This window comes from Euprymna scolopes, chromosome 23 (genome assembly GCF_053919585.1).
Source record: "Euprymna scolopes isolate OS-2025 chromosome 23, ASM5391958v1, whole genome shotgun sequence".
Taxonomy (NCBI): domain Eukaryota; kingdom Metazoa; phylum Mollusca; class Cephalopoda; order Sepiida; family Sepiolidae; genus Euprymna; species Euprymna scolopes.
The window spans coordinates 80,634,893-80,656,609 of NC_136504.1; the positions used below are offsets into that span (position 1 = coordinate 80,634,893).

Sequence of the window (21,717 nt, forward strand, 5' to 3'; positions counted from 1 at the left end):
ATTTTGAGGAGCTAATATAATCGCTAACTTGAGGTGGGCACAGGAAAGTATTTAAGGGAATAACTTTTCATAAATAAAGCGATAAGTGTAAGGGAAAACATGAGTATAAGTTTGTGTGCTTTTCAAATACCATTTATTTGTAAATTCAAATAAAAAGTTCCGTATCAAGAGCGGCAAGTGATTGCACCACATTCTCGTCCTGATAGAAAAAAACAAAAGCAAATAAAAACAAATAAAAATTAACCATTGCAGAAAATTTAAAAACAAACAAAAAAATCTATGGAATAAAACACTCATTCAGCTTAGGTTAACTTATTTTCATCAGGAGAAGCTGAATTTACAAAAATAGTTTTTTTTTCAAATAAAAGTATAAAATAATAAAAAAAAAAGATTGGAGTTTTATTATGAATAGATTGAAAGGTGTAGGGGTGCAGAAGTTTAAGTAAAATTAAATTTCCTTGCTCAAACAAAATAATAAATAAAAAAGAATGAAACAAAACGACTCCTCCTGATTTAAATGCATCGCATTTATTTTTTTAACAAAAACAATAAGGTGAATAAACAAACGTCCAATTGGTGAAAGTTCTTTCGAAGTCATTATGATTAAAATGTTAGATGAAAGTCCTTCGTGGAATTACTGAGTTTAGAATGTTAAATTCCTGTGTGAAAATAATGAGATTATTTTAAAGTTTGTGTTTATCTGGCGAAGTTCGCCTTACTTAAAAAGTCCTATGAGGAAAATAATTCGTGAGGAAAGTGATTTGTTGTTATTAATTTAGAAAATGTGCGGAATGAATGCATGTGATTTTTTAGTGTCCGCGTGGCGTGTGTATCATGGTGTTGGCGATTTTGGCAGCGACGATGTTGTGAACTCGAGAGGCATGTTCTTGTTGTGTCGTCGAAGCGAGACGAAAGGAAAAAAAAAGCTGAACTTTTCCCGTAGAAGAGTGTTTAATGCGTTTTATACATTTTTTGGTCGGCTCTAGAACACGATTGCTTCTGCTGATATTTTGGCTTTTGGAAAAGCGTTAAAAAGAGAATCTTCTTAATTTTTTCATTGGTTACTTGTGTCACATGATGCTGTCTTCAACTACGTCCGCCAAAAATATGTTCATTTTACTTTTATTGTTTTGAGAAAAGTGTGTGGGCGTATTTGAAATTGTGCCGTTGCTGACAAAACCTATTTTTTGTGTGCAAAATGCGCGGAGAAAATTGAAATGAATAAAGGTTCGTTTATTTGTGCACGAGTGTGTGTGTGTGTGTGTGTGTGTGTGTGTGTGTGTGTGTGTGTGTGTGTGTGTGTGTGTGCACAAATGTCAACCAAAGCCTTCTATTTAGTCTTGCAGCGGATATAACCATGGGTTTACTACAATTTAAGCAAAAATAATTTGCTTTGAATTTTTTTTTCACAATTTACCGAGGTGAACACACATACACAGTGTGTATATATATATATATATATATATACTAGTCGAGAGACCCGACGTTGACCGGGATTGAATGATGATCAATGGATGTTTCATCCTCCCATATTTTATTGTCATTGAAGTCGGTAAAAATCATCCATTTCAGCATGTGCGGTGATAGTAAAACTTTTCAAATGCGCTTGTGATATTAGGCTGTGTAAATTGATAACTTGGGTCAAAATCACCTGTTCCTTCTTTCATCGGATTATTTCGATTATCAATACTTATCAAAGACATTCTGGCACAAAGCCTATCTAAAAAAAAAAACTCCCGGATATAAGGAACATTTTTGTGAAATTTTATAAAAATCAGCCTAGCCACTTTGGAGTCCATTTGAAACGAACTCACAGACACGAACGCACAAACACATACAGTTCTTTCATATAATAATAGAGATGGAGATAAGGTAATATGATTTATGGAAAAATCATTTACTTTAGCTCCAAGAATTAAATACCAATAATCAATCTGTGTACGATCGTTTCTGAGACGATATAAATTTTTTAGTGAAATATTCATCAGCACAAGGATGCAACACCAAATAAAAAATTTACACACATAATCAAGACTAAAGTTGGGATATATAAGGTTTATACAGCAAATCATGAAGTTTATAGACTAAAATGAGATAATTACAATCTAAATAGACAAATTTGCATAATGGCCATAGTAAAGCAAGTAAATAAAGAACGGCTACAAATAAAGGAAAAAATTTAGGATTTTTATATATAAGGAGGAAGAAGGGAAAAATTAGGAAATAGTAAAATTTACTAAGTTAGAAATTGATAATAATATTAATAACAGCAATACATAATGAAGAATGATAGGATTATAAATTAGTAAATAGTAATCGATTAAATATTAATATTTAAAATAAGTAAATATATATATATATATATATATATATATATATATATATAATTATTCTTAATAGTAATATTTAATTGATTACTATTTACTAATTTATATTCCTATCATTCTTCATTATACATAAATACATATATATATATATATATAATTATTTACTATAATAATTATTAAATATCTACAGACACTAGTGTCTCACACACACACACACACACATATATATATATATATATATATATATATATATATATATATATATATATATATATATATATATATATATATGGCATAATTGTGTTGACACACTGGTTCTCATCGGATCACCGAAGTTAAGCAACGTTTAGCCTGGATAGTACCAGATGGGTGACCATTTGGGAATTCTAAGTGCTGTATATGCTCTCTGCTTATCTCGGCATTTGCTTCCAGTCGTCCTGTACATACACTTCACTTGCCATTTGTAGTTAACAATGTCGACTCAGGAGAGGTGTGGTTTGAGATTGCCCACCCCCTACCACAAAAATTTCACACGCAGGCACACCTTCGTGGGTATCCATAGTCTGTCAAAGAGTTAAGGAACCCCCTTAAAGGTGTTCGGGGTCGCTAACAAACTCGTAGCAAAATTACTTATATTTTTTTCATTGAAATTTGTCAGGAAAACTTTATTTGCTTGTTTTTTTTTCTTTCTCCTTTTTAAAAAAAAGGAAGCCCCTTAACTTTGGGGTTAGTTTTCAAAAGTTTTTCTTTTTTTTTCTTTAGAAAAGGTTTAATTAAATATCAAAAACAACTAGAAAAGTTTAAAAAAACTTTTTGTTTGGTGAGAGCTCTTCGGAATATTTTTTTAAAAAATTTGGTAAATGTTTACTTTAACTACAACAGAACACCAATCAATAAAATTTAGTTTTATTAGGTTTTCGGGATCGCTGACAACTAATCTGATATTCAAACCCGTTGCAAATTTACCGTTTGCATGGTATTAACCCTTGGGCCCTCGCTCTATTTTGCGCCATATCACCGTATTCGCTAACGCTATGCATGAGCAGTTCTTATTGATATGTACATGTGGTGTAGCGTGCCCCCTGCCCCTACCCTTCCACCGTTAGAGGAAAAATTTTGAATCATAAAAAAAATCTAAAATTAGTAAATTATCAGTAAATGTTGTCATAATAAAAATACATTTATTAGATTAATTTTAATTTGTAAAAGAAAAAACAACATTAAAAAATCCAAAATCAGTGAATTTATTCAATTTTGTCATAAAAAAAAAAACGATTGTTTTATTAATATTGGTAAGAAAACATGTTTTACTTCATTATAATCAATTATACATAAATGCAATTCATTTTATTTCTTCTGTCAAAAAATTATAATCAATATATATATATTTTATAATGTGAAACTTATAAATATTTAAATCTTAAAAAGGGCAATAAAATGCCAATTACATTTTTATTAGTGCACTAATTCACTGATTGAGTGTAAATAAAATATTTTTGTTTAAATTCTAGTATCTTCCTTTTTATAGTTTAATATTAATAGTTTTCGGTAAAATAATTTTGCAGTTGAACATTTTGTTGAACATTTTTCTGTTAAGGCAGAAATCTATTGAAAGAAAAAAAATATATATATGCGTTTTATTTTTTATTACCGTATCTTTCTGTTAAGTTACATTATTGTTTCAGCTACCCAGCCGTTTTTTTTGGCCGTCTGTAGCTTCCTTAGACTTTTACAGAAATGTTCGTTGTTATGAGATGAAAGAGTGAATGATGTCATGGGGAGGGGTGCGAGAAGAGCAGAAAAAAGAAGAAGGGAACAAGGGGGAAAGGTGGGAGGGGGTGTTTGGTATGTCGGTAATGTTTTAGTTTTGGAGTTTAAGAAAATTGTGGGGGAGGGTCTGGGAAGTTAATTTCTGGTGTGGCTGAGGGCATAGGGATACATGGAGGGGGAAGGGGAATATGTGGGGGTAGGATGAGGGGGGTTACTTTAAAATTCGAGTCTTAATGTTAAAGTTTTTGGCGTCTCGTTGCTGAAATGATTTCTTGATAAGTATGTCTTGACCTGTTGGGTGTTCGCTTAGGTTCGGAGCCGGGGGGGCCTATGATTCGGTTTATTTATTTAGTTTTTATTTGTTGTTAATTGTTTGGATAAGGTTAGCTAGTACACGTATATATACTTAAAGAAACGTTCACATGTACACATACATCTCCGCCCTGGCGTGCAAATATATGCACATAGACACCCGTATCGCTCCCGCTTACGTCAAATTTTCCTTACAATTATGCCATGGATGCGCTCATACACAGAAGCTTGGCATTAAATTCTGCCAACTAATAAACAACCACTTCCCACCCAGCCACGTACTACACAAAATCTTCAACAAAAACACAATTAAACTCAGCCTGTGTATGAGCACATCCATGCTTGCACACACTTACCCAATTTTAGCACCTTAAGGAAAATTTGACGTAAGCGGGAGCGACGCGGGTGTCTATATATATATATATATATATATATATATATATATATATATATATATATATAATATGGGTCTAAAGAATATGGATGGATTCTTTATATAAAAACTTATCAAGATATAAGAAGCTCAACATATGGGGGTGGAGCACTTAACTTTTATTTCTCTTACAATATCCATATGCCTATCTGCACAGACCCTCTCTTTATATTAACCTGAAACATCACAGGTTAATATTGTTTTAACATCTTAATGTATGCCGTACCCCTTTTTATCTCTTTAAATTAACTTAATTTCATTTGACCGATAGACTTTACTTATCACTCTCATACATCCACATACTCAATACTTTACCCAGGTCTTTTCCTTCTTTGAGCACCATATTAGAACTCTACGCCATAGTCTTTACTACATCGCTGCAACCCCTCCTCCTAAAACAACCCCTCATTATATTTTAAACACTATAGAAACCCAGATGTCTATATTTCTCTCCACTCGTTTTTAACTTTAACTGACCACCTTGCCGTATTTTACCATTTCTCATCCCTTTCGACCTTTTCTGAGTTTAGCTTAATCCTGTAATAACTACAGTTAATTTAGCTATCTTAGCAATCAAACTTACCCACCTTTCCCAAAGCCTAAATATTCTTAACAACCCTACTGACATTTTAAGATTCTCACAAAAGCCTAAGCCTCGCACCATCTTAGTTTCATATGCACATAGAAGCACCTAATTAACTCCCCTAATTAAAACCTTTTCCACTAAAACTGACACATCTATAACTTCTAAATATAGTTAACATCAAATTGCCACAAAATTGCCACCAATCCCTGTTAGTGAAAGCTCCATACCCACTTTTCCCTTTACAAGTAACCTTGACCTTTATTTCGTTTTTTTTATTTCTCGTTTTCTCATCTCCTCTCTGCTTTTTTCTTATATTTTCTCTTTCTCGGTCATCATTTCATTCGGCTGCTCTCTGAGCATAGTTTATTATTTATATCCCTCTGTGATTTACTTATTTTCATCCCTAAATTTGGGTACTAAATATGTTCTTTTTAGGCTATCTAATGGTATTTTGTCTATTTAAATATTTACGGTTCTGATTTCCATGAATTTGGTCGATTTGCTCTGAGACGATATTTCATCTCTACTCGGGAAGACTTCTGCAACAATATTCTGGATTTATATTCTAGAGGAAAATTTCATTTCAACATCTTTATTAACATACAGTTGAATCTAACTTATAAATGGGCATTATCTCCAAATGTCTTGGATCTCTGATTGAACAAGATGTCTCACTCAAGTCCTCCCCTGATGAGTATATGCATCTATTGCACACATTATATAATCTTATGTAATCTCTTGGTGCCCTTAGGTTTTCTCTATTTGTTATTTTTATTTTATTATTTATTCTATTGCTTTATTTATATTCTTCATTTTGTATTTATTTATATTTTTTCTTTTCCTCTCTCTTTTCTTACTCCTCATACGACCATCTTCCATTAACTTCATAAACATCTACTTATGCTTTGGTGCACTTCTCATTTATTTTATATACTCGTACTTCCCTCCATCTAGTACTCTTTTAGAATGCACCCTATCATAGACACTAATTCAGCTCCCCATCTAGCCTCAATATAACCCCCTACTTATAGGAAGGCAACTTCCATCTCTTTATCTTCTTCTCGTTTCTCTCTTCTACCTCGTATTCAATTTCCTCCTTCTATTTTCCTTTTTATTTTTACCCTACTTCTATTTCAAAGTTAAAAAAAAAAATTTTATGGTTATTTTTTGTGTATTTTAATGTTTCACTTTAAATTTCCTTCCTAATGTACCCTTAGCTAGATGTTGCATTATTATTTCTATATCTGCAACTTAACTCCTTTTCCTCTTCTAGGCTTCGAAATACCTAGGTATAAAGAGCATCTATAACCCCTCTCCTGATTGATGTTTGATGTAAGGCCCTCCATATACAGATAGACGTGAACAATCAGTTTAAACGTAAGTTGTAAGGAAATATTTCCAGAATTTAACTTTTGTGTCTTAATGCATTTATGAGTTCTCTGATGCAATCTCAATTTTATTAACTACTTTCTTATTGTTGTTCAACTCTAAAGGATGCTTTTTCCATCCAATGTAAAACTAGAAAACGAAAAAACGAAAAAATGAAAAAAAAAGATGAGTTCTTTCCTGATTGAATCAACGTCCTCACTTAATGTAATTGTCGTGTAATGCAAATCTAATAGACACCGTTTATGAAAGTGTATTCATCACGCGGTTCACGAATGTTTCAATAAACATTCGTTTGTGTCATCTTCGAATAAGATCTAGAATTCCTACAGAAAACTTTCAGCTAAAAAAGCAACACTTCTGTGTCTCATACAGAAAATCAAGACGATTCCCTTCTCTTTTGTAATTAATTTCATTTTTAATGCAGACTATATAAAAAAAGCATATTTAGTCAGTTATTTCCAGCAGTATAGTTAAAAACAACAATTTTACAAAATCAATTTCAGCCATTTTAATATTAATTCCTTATCAATAGTTTACTTTTTCTTATAAAGGAAGTGGGAAGAGTTGTCATCTTACTTCTATCTACTCTCACAGTTCTCATGGACACCAGGAAATTAAAAATATAAATTACAATATGAGAAAGAGATGGGAAAGAGAGTAGAAAAAGATAGCTTGGTTTATGTATTTAATAGCGTCACCATTTAATACTTGCGTTTCTGTGTCGGTTATTGCATTTTGCTTAGAGATTGGAGTTGTGAATTTGACCCTCAAGAGATGCATAATTATTTTTATTGCAACTTTGTCCTAAAATGGAATTAAACATTTTAAACTAAAATATTAAATGGACTCTTTATTTTCACTTTTATTTTTTTTCTGTAATCTATGGAATTTACAAAATTTAGGACTTCTGACGACGCAGGGTAGCCTTACCAGTAATTTCTAAAATACTTCTGTAACACACAGTTCATTACCAAGTGCTACATTTGAAGGATTGGATAAAAAGAATAAGTCAGATATGGACACTTTTCACTTCCAAATCGACTGAAATGCTACATTTTCTGAATTTAATTGGAACATACAGCACAATAACGTTAGCACACTGGTTTTGACTAAATCACTGAAGTTAAACGACGGTGGACCTGGTCAGTACTATTATTATTTGTGAATACCTAGCTATGGGAAAACAGCATCGCCAACCCAAATTGTCTAGCATGTGTGGTATAGCTGTGTGAATGCTGGAAGTTTTTTCGTAACACAAAATTCGTTTGTTATAAAAAATATAAACCTATTATTTTATTATTTGACTCGTGTGTGTGCGCCTAAGCTAAGATACGAAGAGAAGGCGGCAGATTGAACAACGAGCTTGTCTAATGCTTCTTTCTATCCGTTTGTTTGCCTTCCCTTTCAGTATATATGACCTGTTCTCTAACAAGTGTTCCAACCCTGGCAGCTATAGGGGGATCAATTGACTTATTCACCTCCAGTGACATCAGTTTTGACAGCTTCACCCCAATCGTGTGTGTATGTGTGTGTGTATGTGTGTGTGTGTGTGTGTATGACACAAAACACCAATAAGGTGGATGGAAGCCAGGAATGTGTTCCATCTCAAGGAGTAATAAAAACCCCTGGTGATGATGATGAATTGGAACATTATACATATTCTGCCTTTTACGCATGTCTAGACAGATTTTTAAAAAATTAACCATCACGAAAGGAAATAACCGGAAAGGCATATGTAGTTCTTTCATTGTTTTCGTTTTATTTCTAGGTGTATGCATTTTTCTTATCTATTCGGGAGAGAGATGAGGATGAGGATGAGGATTCTGCAGAATATCACATCGTCTGAATAAGTCGACACAAACGTTCTGCTTTGTTTGTGGCCATAAGCAACTTGAAATAGTAGACTACAGAGAGAAAGGTCACATGGAAATATATCTGAAGCTGCAAAATGGTCATTTAAAATATTTCCCAGACATTTGGAATATAAAAATAGATGAGTAATCATTGTAAATAAGACACCTGCAACGATTTTGTATTCTACCCGAAGGATCAAACAACACATGGTTTATATTATTTTTGACACATGCAGATTCTGCTTTTTATATTTATTTATCGATAATACATTTGAAGAGCAAACAGGTTACATAGAATGATATTTAAAATTACAAAATTGTCATCTGGAATCTTCTAGCGCCGACTGCCATCGAAAATATATCGAGATTTGTTTTGCATAGCGCCTTAGACAACTCACCAATGCGATATGAACGTTGTATTCTTTTTCGACTGTAAAAAACTCTTTATATAGACAGAAACAGTGCACAATGATGTGGAGATTTCGACCAGACTTAATTCGAATCTGTGGAGTTTATTTATGAAAGAGTTTGTGGGAACACTTCAAAAGTAAACGCATTCAGACAGATATCCTGAGAAATAGAAAATTTCTCAGAGTATTTTTTGTCCCCCCCTTCTCTCTCTCTCTCTCTCTCTCTCTCTCTCTCTCTCTCTCTCTTCTTACCCACACTCTGAGCAAGGATCATAACTTGCATCCTACGACGATGCACTAATTTGGGAGATTTGATAAGGACGGGGTAACCTCATCGTTGCCATTGTTTTCAGGTTCATTTTGACCTGGATTGATAATGCCCATCAAGATGTTATCTATGATTATATAGAATGGATGGTCTAATAATTGATTTGGTTTGTAGGTATTTAGCTTGCAAATGAATAATCTATATACGACATGTGCGATGTTGGCATCAAATGAACTATGATATCCTAGACAGCTCACCATCTTGGAACGGGTTTTTCTATTAGTCGCAAAATTCGGCATTAGAATAGTTTTTAGATAAAACAAGCTAAGTTATTATAGACATTTAAATAAATTAATTACAAAAATAATCTATTTAGCCACTTTTTTCTGGACATAGAAAATTTTCTACAGGATATTGAGAGTAAAGATATGAACTTGTGTACAAGTTTGGTGGGTACACCATGAATGTAGAAATGATTTGATGGTGTAGAAAATCACTTCCTCTGAAAACAATTATATCAAGTTGAAGCCTTTTTGAAGATCATTTCATCCATAACATGCAATATCAGCTCTGTAAACTATATTTATTTTATATAATCACCCACTCCTATTCCACACATACGCCTACGCTCACTTTGTTTATTTGGTTCCAAAGATAAAAGCCGATGTTTGAAATATCGACTTTTATGTTAAAAACAAAATACATTTTTTTTCGTTTTTAAAATAAATTGTGTTGAAAAAAATTGAAAAGCACAAGCCGGACCAGTGGGTCTGGCTTGTGCTTTTCAATTTTTTTAACACAGATAATTTCACAGTTACGTTTATTGTGCCTCTTATACAAACGACACGTGTCTAGAAATGGCTTTAAAAAATATAACTCAGCGCAAACTAGACAGAACTTACGAAAATAGTTCACAGGCATATGTGTGAACTGAGCATGACTGGCGAGGCTATTATTATTATTATTATTATTATTATTATTATTATTATTTTGGGGGAAAGGGGGCAAAATTAATTTTTTTCCATTAGTGACAGGAATTACTTTAGGAGTGCTTCTGAGTGATTTACTCTTTGTGTATATGCAGCTTTGTTGTTTTCGTTTCAGCCATCCACATTCAAGTTCGAGATTAATTTAGGTTTTTGGATAGTTGAAGGGCGCATTCCATATAGGGTTATTTTATGTACGGGTTTGAGTATGATCTGGAACCTTCTAGAAGATTTCTGAACTCTCGAAGCATCTTCGTTTCTTTTGTAGAAGATTATTGCAATTTCAGTGTCAACCAGATTCGACCTAGATCCCAATAGATGTTAATGACATGAGAAAAATACATCTGCACCTCGACTTATACAAATAAATCCTTAAAAATCTACTTATAATCAAGCTAACAGACACGCCTAGCATTGTCTGGGAAGAAATGGCGACCCATGCGTATACCTGTTTCCAGTCCTGAACCCACTTCTCTTCTTATTTATTAATTTCTATCATTTTCAACTTGTAAATAAAAATAAAGTATCATCTTTGCTGTTTATGGATTCTGCTGGGAATACAAACATCACATTATTATTTAAAGAAAAAAGACAATAATACAAATTGTCATATCCTTATATACTTGCCTTCTTACAAGGGCAGAATTAAACACAAGGTCTGCTTTTATGTAGGGGCATTTTATGGAAGCAACAATAAAAATTGCTTCAATCTAGAATGATTTCTCCTTCATTGACCTAGGACAGAAAAGATGAAGTGTAGTATAAGAACAGTGTTCCAAACTAAAATACTGAGAATAAATCTCTGTTGGACTTTTTATAACTCAAGATCTTGACTGTTATTCTCAAATTCTCAGAAATATTATGAATACTGTAAGGACGCTAGGTATATTTAAGAATTAAACACTTGAGAACGGTTTTCAAATATAAGTAACTCAAGATTTTTATGAAAAAAAAAAACTTGGATGTACTAAACTTTTGTGTCACAAGAGTTGACCCCCACCTACACACACAAAAGTAATTCTGACAACAAAGCAGAATCAATCAACGAGTCATACATTCTCTTATGTAAAGTCCACAAACTTTTAAAGGGCCCAGGATTCTTTAAGAAATTATAACTTTTAAGATTTAAACTGAACAAAAAGAAATGCTTCGTATTTCAAAGTCAAGAGCCGAAGAAGCGATCCAATTATTATTACTCCAGTTTTTGGTAGAATGGCAACTTGTGTTCAATTAATGATAACCAATGAATCGTTTGCAATAAATGTTGTGTTTCTAGATAAAAGTATGTAAAGATAACGACGTAAATAACATTCACCAGAATTGAGTTGAAGCCAATCAAAAGCAGACATAATCAGCCCATTTAGCTGAGAGACAAGGATTCAATCCTTATTCAAGTCATACCAAAGACTCAAAAGATGGTATTTAATATCCTCTTGTTAAACACTCAGCATTCAAGTGCTCATAATATTGGGAAAGAGGGTTTCAGCCTCCCATACATCTCAGTATGCTGGCCAATGAAAAGGGGACCTTTGAATCGTTCTCGACTATGATCAACCACTTTATTTTTTACCACCAGTCATAGACAACTTTTTCCGAGAAGTGGGTTATTTGAAAGCTGACTAGATTTCAATATGAAACTCTCATATTTATAGATTCGGTTTTTGATATGAACGAATCAGAGTCGTTGTTCCATTTTGACTAACCAGGAGCCTCCTTTGATTTTAACCAATGAAAACTCTGAATTAGAAACCACTTTGTATTTGAGCTGATCAGGAATCTTTTATTTGTTCTTGATTGATTCAGCAATGACCAATATCTTTCTGATTCCCTTTCTACTGATCTTGAGAATGTGGTGCAATGGGGAAAAAGGTGGTTGGTTAATTTTAATGTATCAAAAACCAAGCTTCTCTCCTTTCATCATAATCGCTCTGATACCCACCACACCCAATTGAAATGAATGCCTTTAGTATTGGAGAAACTTCATGTCTTGAAAAGCTTCTGAAACTCGTGATCTGAAATGGAACACATACATCAAACCTGTTACCAAAATCGCTCGAAAAATAGTTGGATCACTTTACCGTTCCAGTAGGTATCTCACTGCCAATGCAATCCTCTATGTATATAAGAGCCAGGAACGCTTTAAAATGGAGAATTGTTGCCACATCTGGACAGGAGCTGCTCGGCATGCCATATCCTGCCTTGATAAAGTTGACAACCAGCTTCAAAACCTAGTAGGTGATGCCCTTTTTTCTTTTCTGCAACCTCTTTCCCATAGAAGAGATGTTGCTAGCCTGTCTCTGCTCCGTCACTATTTTCATGGCAAGTGCTCAACTGAACTCTAATCTATGGTCCCTCCATTGCTAAACTTTCACAAAAAACATTCGACCAGCTACAATTATTATATATGATTTTTCATACTGTTTATCTGTGTCTAAATCTAAGGGCAAATTTCATGAAGAAAGCTTCTTTCCCAGTACTGGCTGTCTTTTGAACACTGTTCCACTGGCCTGCTTCCCGGTTGAATAAAACATGGTAGTTTTCAAAACAATGTAAACAAATTCCTGTAAAACCGTCCCCATAAATAATCAAATTTTACCCAATTTACATCATTAGTGATTAATACACTACCACCTTAAATTCATTAATACTTTTTCCTCGAGTGGCCTTCAGGCCTTGATAAGTGGTGACTCACAAGTAAAAATAAATGAAAAAATAAAACAATGTACCAATCAAACATGACTATCTAATAGATTTTTACCAAATCTGAAATATTTCATTGGTAATTATAATTCATATATTTAGAGTGAGTGAGAATAAAGATAGCAAATACTATCGACTGATTAACTCATGAAAATATTCAATATTTCCATGAATGGTCATTTTGCTGAAATAGCCAACAGTCGAAAGAAATATAATTTTTGTATATGAATCGTGTTTTATATAATTCCTGAATTTAATTGTTATAAACGTTTCTTTTTTTGTTTACTAGGATTTCAGCCTGGCGTTGCCCGGATGTTTGAGGTGTATGTTAAGCAAAAAAAAATAAAAAAAAGCTGTCAATTTTTTAACTTTGACCCCGATTATGACACCTTAAAATTTATTGTTTAGGGCTCAAATCAAGTTATTAAGTTAGATCCATGCCCAAGGAACCTATATCTAAAATTTCAAGTGTTTAGACTCAAAATTGTCGGAGGAGTTTGGTAGAGTTCTCAAAGGTCAAATCGTTTAACGTTGACCTCTTAACAGCCAAATTTATGGCCGAAAACGGATTACAAAGATTTTTCCAACTCTCACTACCCTGTATATCAAATTTCGAGTCTGTAGACTTAAAATTGACAGAGTTATTGCGTAGAGAAATTTACACACACACACACACATACACACACATACACACACTGGAAGATTGCAGGAAAAGAAAAAGAAATCTAAATATGGCATGGATAGATTATCAGAAAGCATTTGATAGTGTACCCCATTCGTGGATACTAAAATGCCTTGAATTATATAAAATCCACTCGACCATACGAGAAATTTTAGCTGCCCAAATGAAGGAGTGGCAAACATCCATTACCTTAAACCATAACGGGGGAAGGATATCCATCCCAAATATAAGTATAAAAAAAGGTATCTTCCAAGGAGACAGTTTATCTCCTCTACTATTTTGCCTGTCAATTGATCCTCTAAGTAAGCTTCTAAAGAACTACCAAGGTGCTTATAATCTAAGCTACAGCCGCCAAAGAGAATCCTCCAAGTTAATAAACCATTTATTTTTCATGGATGATCTTAAGCTTTATGCTAGCTCGGATAAGGATTTAGATAATCTACTGAAAATTGTCCACACTTTTTCTAATGACATCAAAATGAAGCTCGGAAGTGTGCTATGTGTACTCTGAAAGCTGGCAAGAAGATATCTACTGAAAATATACAGCACGATGAAAATAGTGTAATCAGAGAACTGGATGAACAGGAAACATACAAATACCTCGGCATTGATGAAAATGAGTCCATCCAGCATTCAAAGATGAGAGAGAAACTAAGCCAAGAATATTTACGCCAGGTAAGAAAAATCTGCAAAACTGAAATCACAAACAAGAACAAAATTACGGCAATTAACAACTTGCCATGCCAGTACTAACATATAGTTTTGGCATTATTGACTGGCCTCAGAAAGACATAAATTGGCTTGACACAAAGACAAGGAAAATGCTAACCTTGTACCGAGTTATTTATCGAAATCAGTGCATGCCTCGTTTGTACCTACCCAGGCGAGAAGGAGGTATGGGGCTCTCGGAAGTCAATCATCAACACAGAGCCACAATCGTCAACATAGGTCAGTACATAATAAGTTCCTGTAACCCCAAGCTTATGAAAATTAAAGACCATTATCAGAATCGAACAAGTAGCACAACATCTATAACACAATTTGCCACTCATTTTGGAAAAGATTGCCTTACAAATGATACTGAGAACCCAAACAAGCCTGCCACTGACATAGCCCAGAAAAGTCGGAAAAAATACACTAGCCAGTTCCATAGTGTTAAAAGAGAAGAATGGACCAACCATAAACGGGCAAAATACCTACCGACTGAACTATCCCAAGAATATATTGATAGGGATGGTTCCCTGGACTGGCTCAAAAGAGGATCCCTCCATTACGACCAAGAGAGGTTGATATTGGCTGCACAAGACCAGGGCCTCATGACAAACGCCTTCAAAAAGATGTGTGGTCTAAGCAACAATAATAAATGCAGGTTCTGTAGCACTGAAGTTGAGAGTGTGGGCCACCTGATTTCTGGTTGCAAAGTCCTACTTGGAGACGGTTATTATACAGATCGCCATAACGGAGTTTGCAAATACCTTCACTGGAAGATATGTAAGAAACTCAACATTCAGTGTAGTAAAAACTCCTGGGAACATATACCCGAACGAACAGTTGGGAATGACAACTACACTATTCACTATGACTACATAATCCCTACTGCTACATATCTTGAAAATGCAGCTGTTAAACCAGATATAGTGATTTGGGACAGAGCAAACAAAAAAGCGACCGTAATAGAGGTCAGTGTACCCAATGATACAGGGCTCAACAAAGTTGAGAGGGAAAAGATTACAAAGTATCAAGGACTTATGTATGATATGAAACGAAATTGGAAATTAAAAGACGTTTCAATTATACCAGTCATCATAGGAGCAACTGGGCTTATGAAAAAGAACTTTAAAAAGTACATAGCAAGCATACCCGGTGAACCAAGTGCAAGTGAAATACAAACGATTGCACTGAAAGGGACGGCTAGAATCCTGAAAAGATCTCTTGGTTGGACTCACTAAAATAGGGGTAAATGTCAGACATCTGGTTGGATGTCCCATCCCCTAGAAGAAAAAGTTTAAGAAAAATGAAAAAAAAAAAAGGGAATAGACACGTTCACTTTTATATATATACTAGCATTTCAGCTCCACATTGCCCGGGTGTTTGAATGTGTATGTTGAGAAAAAAAAAAAAAAAGTGGTAGTAGGAAGGCAGGCTTGAACACGTACCGCAAAGAAGGAAAAGAACGGGGTAAAACCTAACGTTTATGCTGTTACGACCACCGGCAAATCGGAAGCAACATTGTTTAAAATTAAGGCTAGACAATCTAAAGGAGAGGATAACTTTCAAAAATATCGGTGAAAAAAGTGACCCCCCCCCCCTGTAGAAAAGTGCCTATTTGAAAGGGAAGATATTAATATTTTTAGCCAATTTTTCGATGTGTGTCGTATGAAAGGTCGAACTTTAAAACGTACTGATCTTGGTAAAATCCGTCGCCTCTATTAAAAGTTTAAGGCAGACATGCAAACAGACATACATACATTTATATATTGGTAATTAAAAATTTTCGACCCAAACTGAATACCCTTTTTGTAAAATTTCAAATATTTAGACCAGAAATTGTCTGAGTAATTTGGAAGAGACCGCAGAGGTCAATTTTTTAAAAACTTTGATCCCTATTATGACACCTTAAAATTTATTGCTTTGGGATCAAATCAAGTTATTAAATTAGATCCATGTCCAAGGAACCTATATCTAAAATTTCACGTGTTTTGACTCAAAATTGTTAGAGGAGTTTGGTAGAATTCTCAAAGGTTAAATCGTTGAACGTTGACCCCTTAATCGCCAAATTTATGGCCAAAAACCGATCACATCGATTTTCCCAAATCTCAGTACCCTGTATATCAAATTTCGAGTCTGTAGACTTAAAATTAACAGAGGTCTTGCGTAGGGAAATGTACACAGACAAATACACAGAGACAGACACTTTCACTTTTATACATATAATACTAGCATGGGTGCCCGGCGTTGTCCGGGTATTTGGAGGTGTATGCTGAGCAAAAAAAAAACAAAAAAAAAAAACAGCAATTTTTTTAACTTTGACCCCTATTATGACCCCTTATTATTTACTATTTTGGGCACAAATCAAGTTATTAAGTAAGATGCATGTCCAAGGAACCAATATCTAAAATGTCAAGTGTTTAGACTCCAAAATTGTCGGAGGAGTTTGGTAGAGTTCTCAAAAGTCAAATCGTTGAACTTTGACCCCTTAACAGCGAAATTTCTGGCCGAAACCCGATCACATCGATTTTCCCAAATGTCAGTACCCTGTATATCAAATTTCGAGTCTGTAGACTTAAAATTGACAGAATTATTGCGTAGGGAAATGCGCGCGCACACACACACACCTTCACTTTTATAGATATATAGATGTACAATAAAAAAACATCAAAGAAACCCCTTTAAAAAGTTGATCTAAATAAGAGGGCAGATACTACCCTATGTGTGCTGTCATATATAGTCGAATTGAACACATAATAACAAATCAGTTTACTTTTACTCATTTTTAGCAACGTCTGTTCTGTCCCTTGCGCAGGAACAGAACAGGTAATATACTTTTATCGTAAACGTGTGGTGTCCTTGATGCTCAAATTTGAACTGACTTGTGAAAAAATAAATAATAACCAATTTCTTACTTCGCTAAATAAATTCTTTTGAGAATCAAATTAAAAGACGCCACTTACTGTTCGACATGTATCCATAAATTCCTCCAATGATATCACACCATCTTTGTTTAAGTCCATTTTCTAATAATAGAGAAAAAGAAAGAAAATTATGAAACAATTTAATTAAAGAACAAATATTTCTGATCAAATACAGACATCCAAAATGAGAGGAGCTTTTCTTTAAAAATTGATAAATGAAAAAAGTGAGTCAAAAAAACTTTGAAAGAAATCAGATTCTGGAATTTAATTTAACTGGGTATTTATTTCTCTCAAACTATGAGGAATGTGAGACTGGGGTCAGAAAGTGAGGTTGAAAAAGTGCTCCAAAGGAGAAGCACTCTAATCCTGCAAAATATGCTTATGCAGTCCAGTTGGCATTACCTGGTACAGGCGTCTCATGCGATTAGCGATAAAATAACCCCTTCTCAAAGAAAGAAGGCAAAGCCTAGGAGGGTTGACCTCCCAGAACTGCACAGGATCAAATATACATCGCGAGCAACAGAGATCAGGTCATTCCAGGAATAGTCTGTGGATTTTGGGGCCGAGGGAAAAAAATACTCTGGAACTGAAAATATTTTATGAAACCAGGATCAATGAGAAACTCGTTTGCTGGGCCTTCTAATTTAATTGGCTTAAAACTGAACCTTGCGTAGACAAGTCTTGTCAAATACAGTTTTTCATTTTCTTTTGCTAATATCCACATTTTAATTTTCCAACCACCAAAAAAAAAAAATGAGAAACTGAAAAATGATAAAATATCGAAGAAAGTCTTAAGTAATAAAACTCTCAACAAAAATATGCAATAAAAACGTGGGTTGACATTAAGAAAAAGTCTATGATTTTACAAGACGCGTTCCAAAGGTAATGCCTCTTAATTTTTTTATTCTATTTGAATGGATCAGCGGGATTGCAAATTGCATTGTTATAATGATCAAAATTATGCATTCATGATCTGAAAGTTTCATCTCTCTGTTGCAGATAATGACGGTCTAAGACTCTAAGAAAGCAACTCCTGTTATGGACGTCCGTCAGAAACAGAGATAAATCATTGAATTCTTGCATTGAGAATGGTGGTGCTTATGTAGAAAAATAAATTCTGGAACACAAAATGTGTCTAATTTTAATAGCATCACTCTCGTTTTCATAACTTTTCAACTCTTTGAATAAAAAATAGGAGGCTTTAACTTTTGGAATGATCCTCGTATTAGCGAAAAACAGCAACATTAACTATTGATTCAACTTAAATCTATTCAAATGTATTAACTGTGCATTTATTTTTTGATTGATTATGAATTTGTTTCTTTTTTATTTCATTTTTCTTCTCATCTTTTCCTTGTATTTGCTTTGCCTCATCGGATTTTTGAGTAGAGAGACATTTAATCACTCGAAAGAGATTGTCAAAATTTGATTAACTTGCCTCTTGTCAATGGATTAGCTATCTTTGAGAACTGGTTTCGCTTTTTAATGATAACGACAATTTTTAGAAACTTGTGATCATTTGAGAGACTTCCCTGCATCATATTGCATATTTTAATTAATCCATTTCAACAGTATTCTTACGTAGTTAAAACACAAAACAAAATCTAAAGACATTTTGTTTCTTTCCAAATATCATTATCACTTGACTTCAGCAGTTTGAGCATGATGAAGAGTCGCTGACTTGTATAAAATCAGAGAATGGCTTTCAACATAAATATTGTTGTTTGCCGTTTTAACACAAAAAGGTGCAAACATTTTCAATATCGCATGTTTAATGTGGTGCATAGATGCATGCTACAAACGGCAGGCTTGCAATAGGAGAGCTAAAAGTAGAAACCACTCAGGAAATCACCTGGACTCTTTAAAACAAGAGGTTCCATGCTGTTATTGAGAATCACTTGAGGTTCGTTCCAAAACTATATTGATTCCAGATGGTAGTTACTCATGGATTGTCGGTATTTATGTTCATTAATTACTAGCTGAAAAATTTCGAGTGATCAAGGGTATGGATCAATTGGTAATTGGAGAGAACTTGTTACATCAATATCTATATTCCAGCAAAACACAGAGGGGATCAGTTGGTATCTGCTTGATCTGAGAGACAGAAGCTTTACATAGAGGAACTGTTTCTGTTTTGTTGAAAGAGATGTTTGTCTTTATTGCGGTAGAATAATTAAATACCATTGTAACCTGAAAATAAAACATTATTACTTGTATTAAACTAGAGTTATGATTTTGTTTGGAAATAAAATTCTATTGTTACAGCAGTAACTGAGAGCGCAGGATTAAAATCAAGCACAGGATTTGGATGGAGACAATGATAAACCGATCACAGCCTGTGCGGTGAACGCGCACAAACTTCATTCATAGAGGATGTTGCCTCCACTTTCTGTGAAGCACATTTTAATATGAAGGCATAAATGAGTTTTAATCTTCAACATCTAACTCTTTATCTTCTTTTAGATAATATCGATGTGCCACTTTTACAACAGCAACATTAATAGAGCTTTCAGCATCTTCTCCATTCCAACTGCAACACATATTCTTAGTACTTAATCAAATTATTATATCTGACAACATATTCTTTCATAATTTGAATACATGCTGAAGAGAACTTGAATGCCTATTAGACACTATCCTCTAGTGTCTAAAGTCGCTCTGTACATGGGTATGTGACGACAATCTGTCATGAGGATACTTCTCTATAAGTAAACCAATTTTTCGAAATAACATATTATTTGAAGAACAAATAAGATCCCCCTGATGCGGCTATACATTGGCTTATACGTTGCTTTCGTAACAGTAAAGTTAAGTACTTCATTAGATTAGACAAATTCTTATTCTGGAATTCAGTGAGATCAAGAGACCACAAGAAAAATATACTTTAACGTTCTTTACAATTTAAGATGAAATATTAAGAAATAAAAAGAAAATTATTGTTCACATGTTTTATCGCATTGTTTTGTCAGTTGTTCTAGTTCTCAAACCTCTTATATTATATATCTTATATCATAACCGTCTAAAATATATCTATATTAAACAGGTATGTTTAAAAAACAATTAATCGTTAGCTTTCTACTTAATTAATAGTATTCCAAAGTAAAAAAATCAATAATAAAAATATTCGATCCTCTAAAAATGTTATTAATTATTCTCATCTTACTAAAAATGTGATTGTAATTTGTGAATTAAATATTTTGTCACTTTGTTACATAATAAAATAGCATTTATTATACTAACTAAAATGATCAATCTGATTGCAGCGATTCATATGCGGATTGTTTCCCCTGAAAGCAAGCTATCTTTTTAAATCCTTCCAACCGCTGGTAGATGTGACAAATAGTCAGAAGGGAATACAGTGCTCCTGAAGGCACGCAAGCCCAAAACAAACTCGCTAGCATTACCCAGTAGAAGCATCTCAGGTGATCGGTAATAAACCAATCCCTCTCCATGAGTGAAATGTAATGAATGGGAGGATGTACCTCACGCCCAGTAAAAGAAGGTCTGAATCTGCTATAGCAATCCCTGGTTTGTCAGATCGAGTGCCTAGATGGATCTTGGCAAATATAATGCCACAAAGTGTCAGAAGGAAACTACAGAAAGCTTAAACCTCAAATCAGTCATGCTCCAATGAGAAAAATTGCTAACGATATTGCCATTGCATTATATCTGCACTTCCATGAACATTTAGCAGAGTTAAGTAAAAGAGAAAATGATTGATACTTACTGAGAATACCCGTTCAACATGATCTCGAGCAGTGTTTTCATCGACGGTAGGTTCAGTAAAACGACCCATCATTTCGTATATTGCTGACACTATATCCGTCATCTCATCTTTGGTTATGATTCCATCTCCATTGATATCATATAAGTTGAAGGCCCATTGCAATCGTTCTTGTAGGCTACCTCTCGACAGTACTGATAAACCCATCACAAACTCCTGCAAAAAAATAAATAAATAAATAAAAATACATAACTGCACACGAGGGATTATTTTCAGTGAACTTTTATCTTTTTCTCCAACATTCGTTTTTTTTTTCTTCTTTTACCTATAAGCAACAACAACGCTCTCTTGTTGTTAAATATCCAGAGGTTTTTCATGAAATGATACGTTTCAATTATAACCTTAAACGTATATTATAACAGTTACTTTAATATCTTTTATATTTTCATTTAATTCTAGGAATTTGTTTAAAAACGAGATCTTTCATAGTTTGTAAAGAATTTTTACATAAAATATTTTTATATATTAAAAATATCTAAATCTAAATTTCAGATCTGATTTATATTTGTTCATTTTTATTATCTACTAGCAGAGAGACCTGATGTTGCCTGGGATTTAATGAGGATTAAAGAATATTCCACATTG

The 21,717-nt window shown here is 33.7% G+C and overlaps 1 protein-coding gene and 1 pseudogene across 3 annotated transcripts in view; one reads left to right on the forward strand and one right to left on the reverse strand.

Moving 5' to 3' along the window:
- LOC145246041 (Kv channel-interacting protein 4-like) overlaps nucleotides 1-21,717 on the reverse strand; it is a 362,502-nt gene that overhangs the window by 7,402 nt on the left and 333,383 nt on the right. For all 3 annotated transcript variants that reach the window (XM_080107880.1, XM_080107882.1, XM_080107881.1), the window contains 2 exons: nucleotides 21,076-21,288; nucleotides 17,388-17,450 (listed from right to left, as the gene is read on the reverse strand). In XM_080107880.1, the coding sequence (XP_079964006.1) occupies nucleotides 17,388-17,450; nucleotides 21,076-21,288 (276 nt within the window). The remainder of the gene's footprint in view (nucleotides 1-17,387; nucleotides 17,451-21,075; nucleotides 21,289-21,717) is intronic.
- On the forward strand, nucleotides 2,613-2,729 carry LOC145246225 (5S ribosomal RNA; annotated as a pseudogene).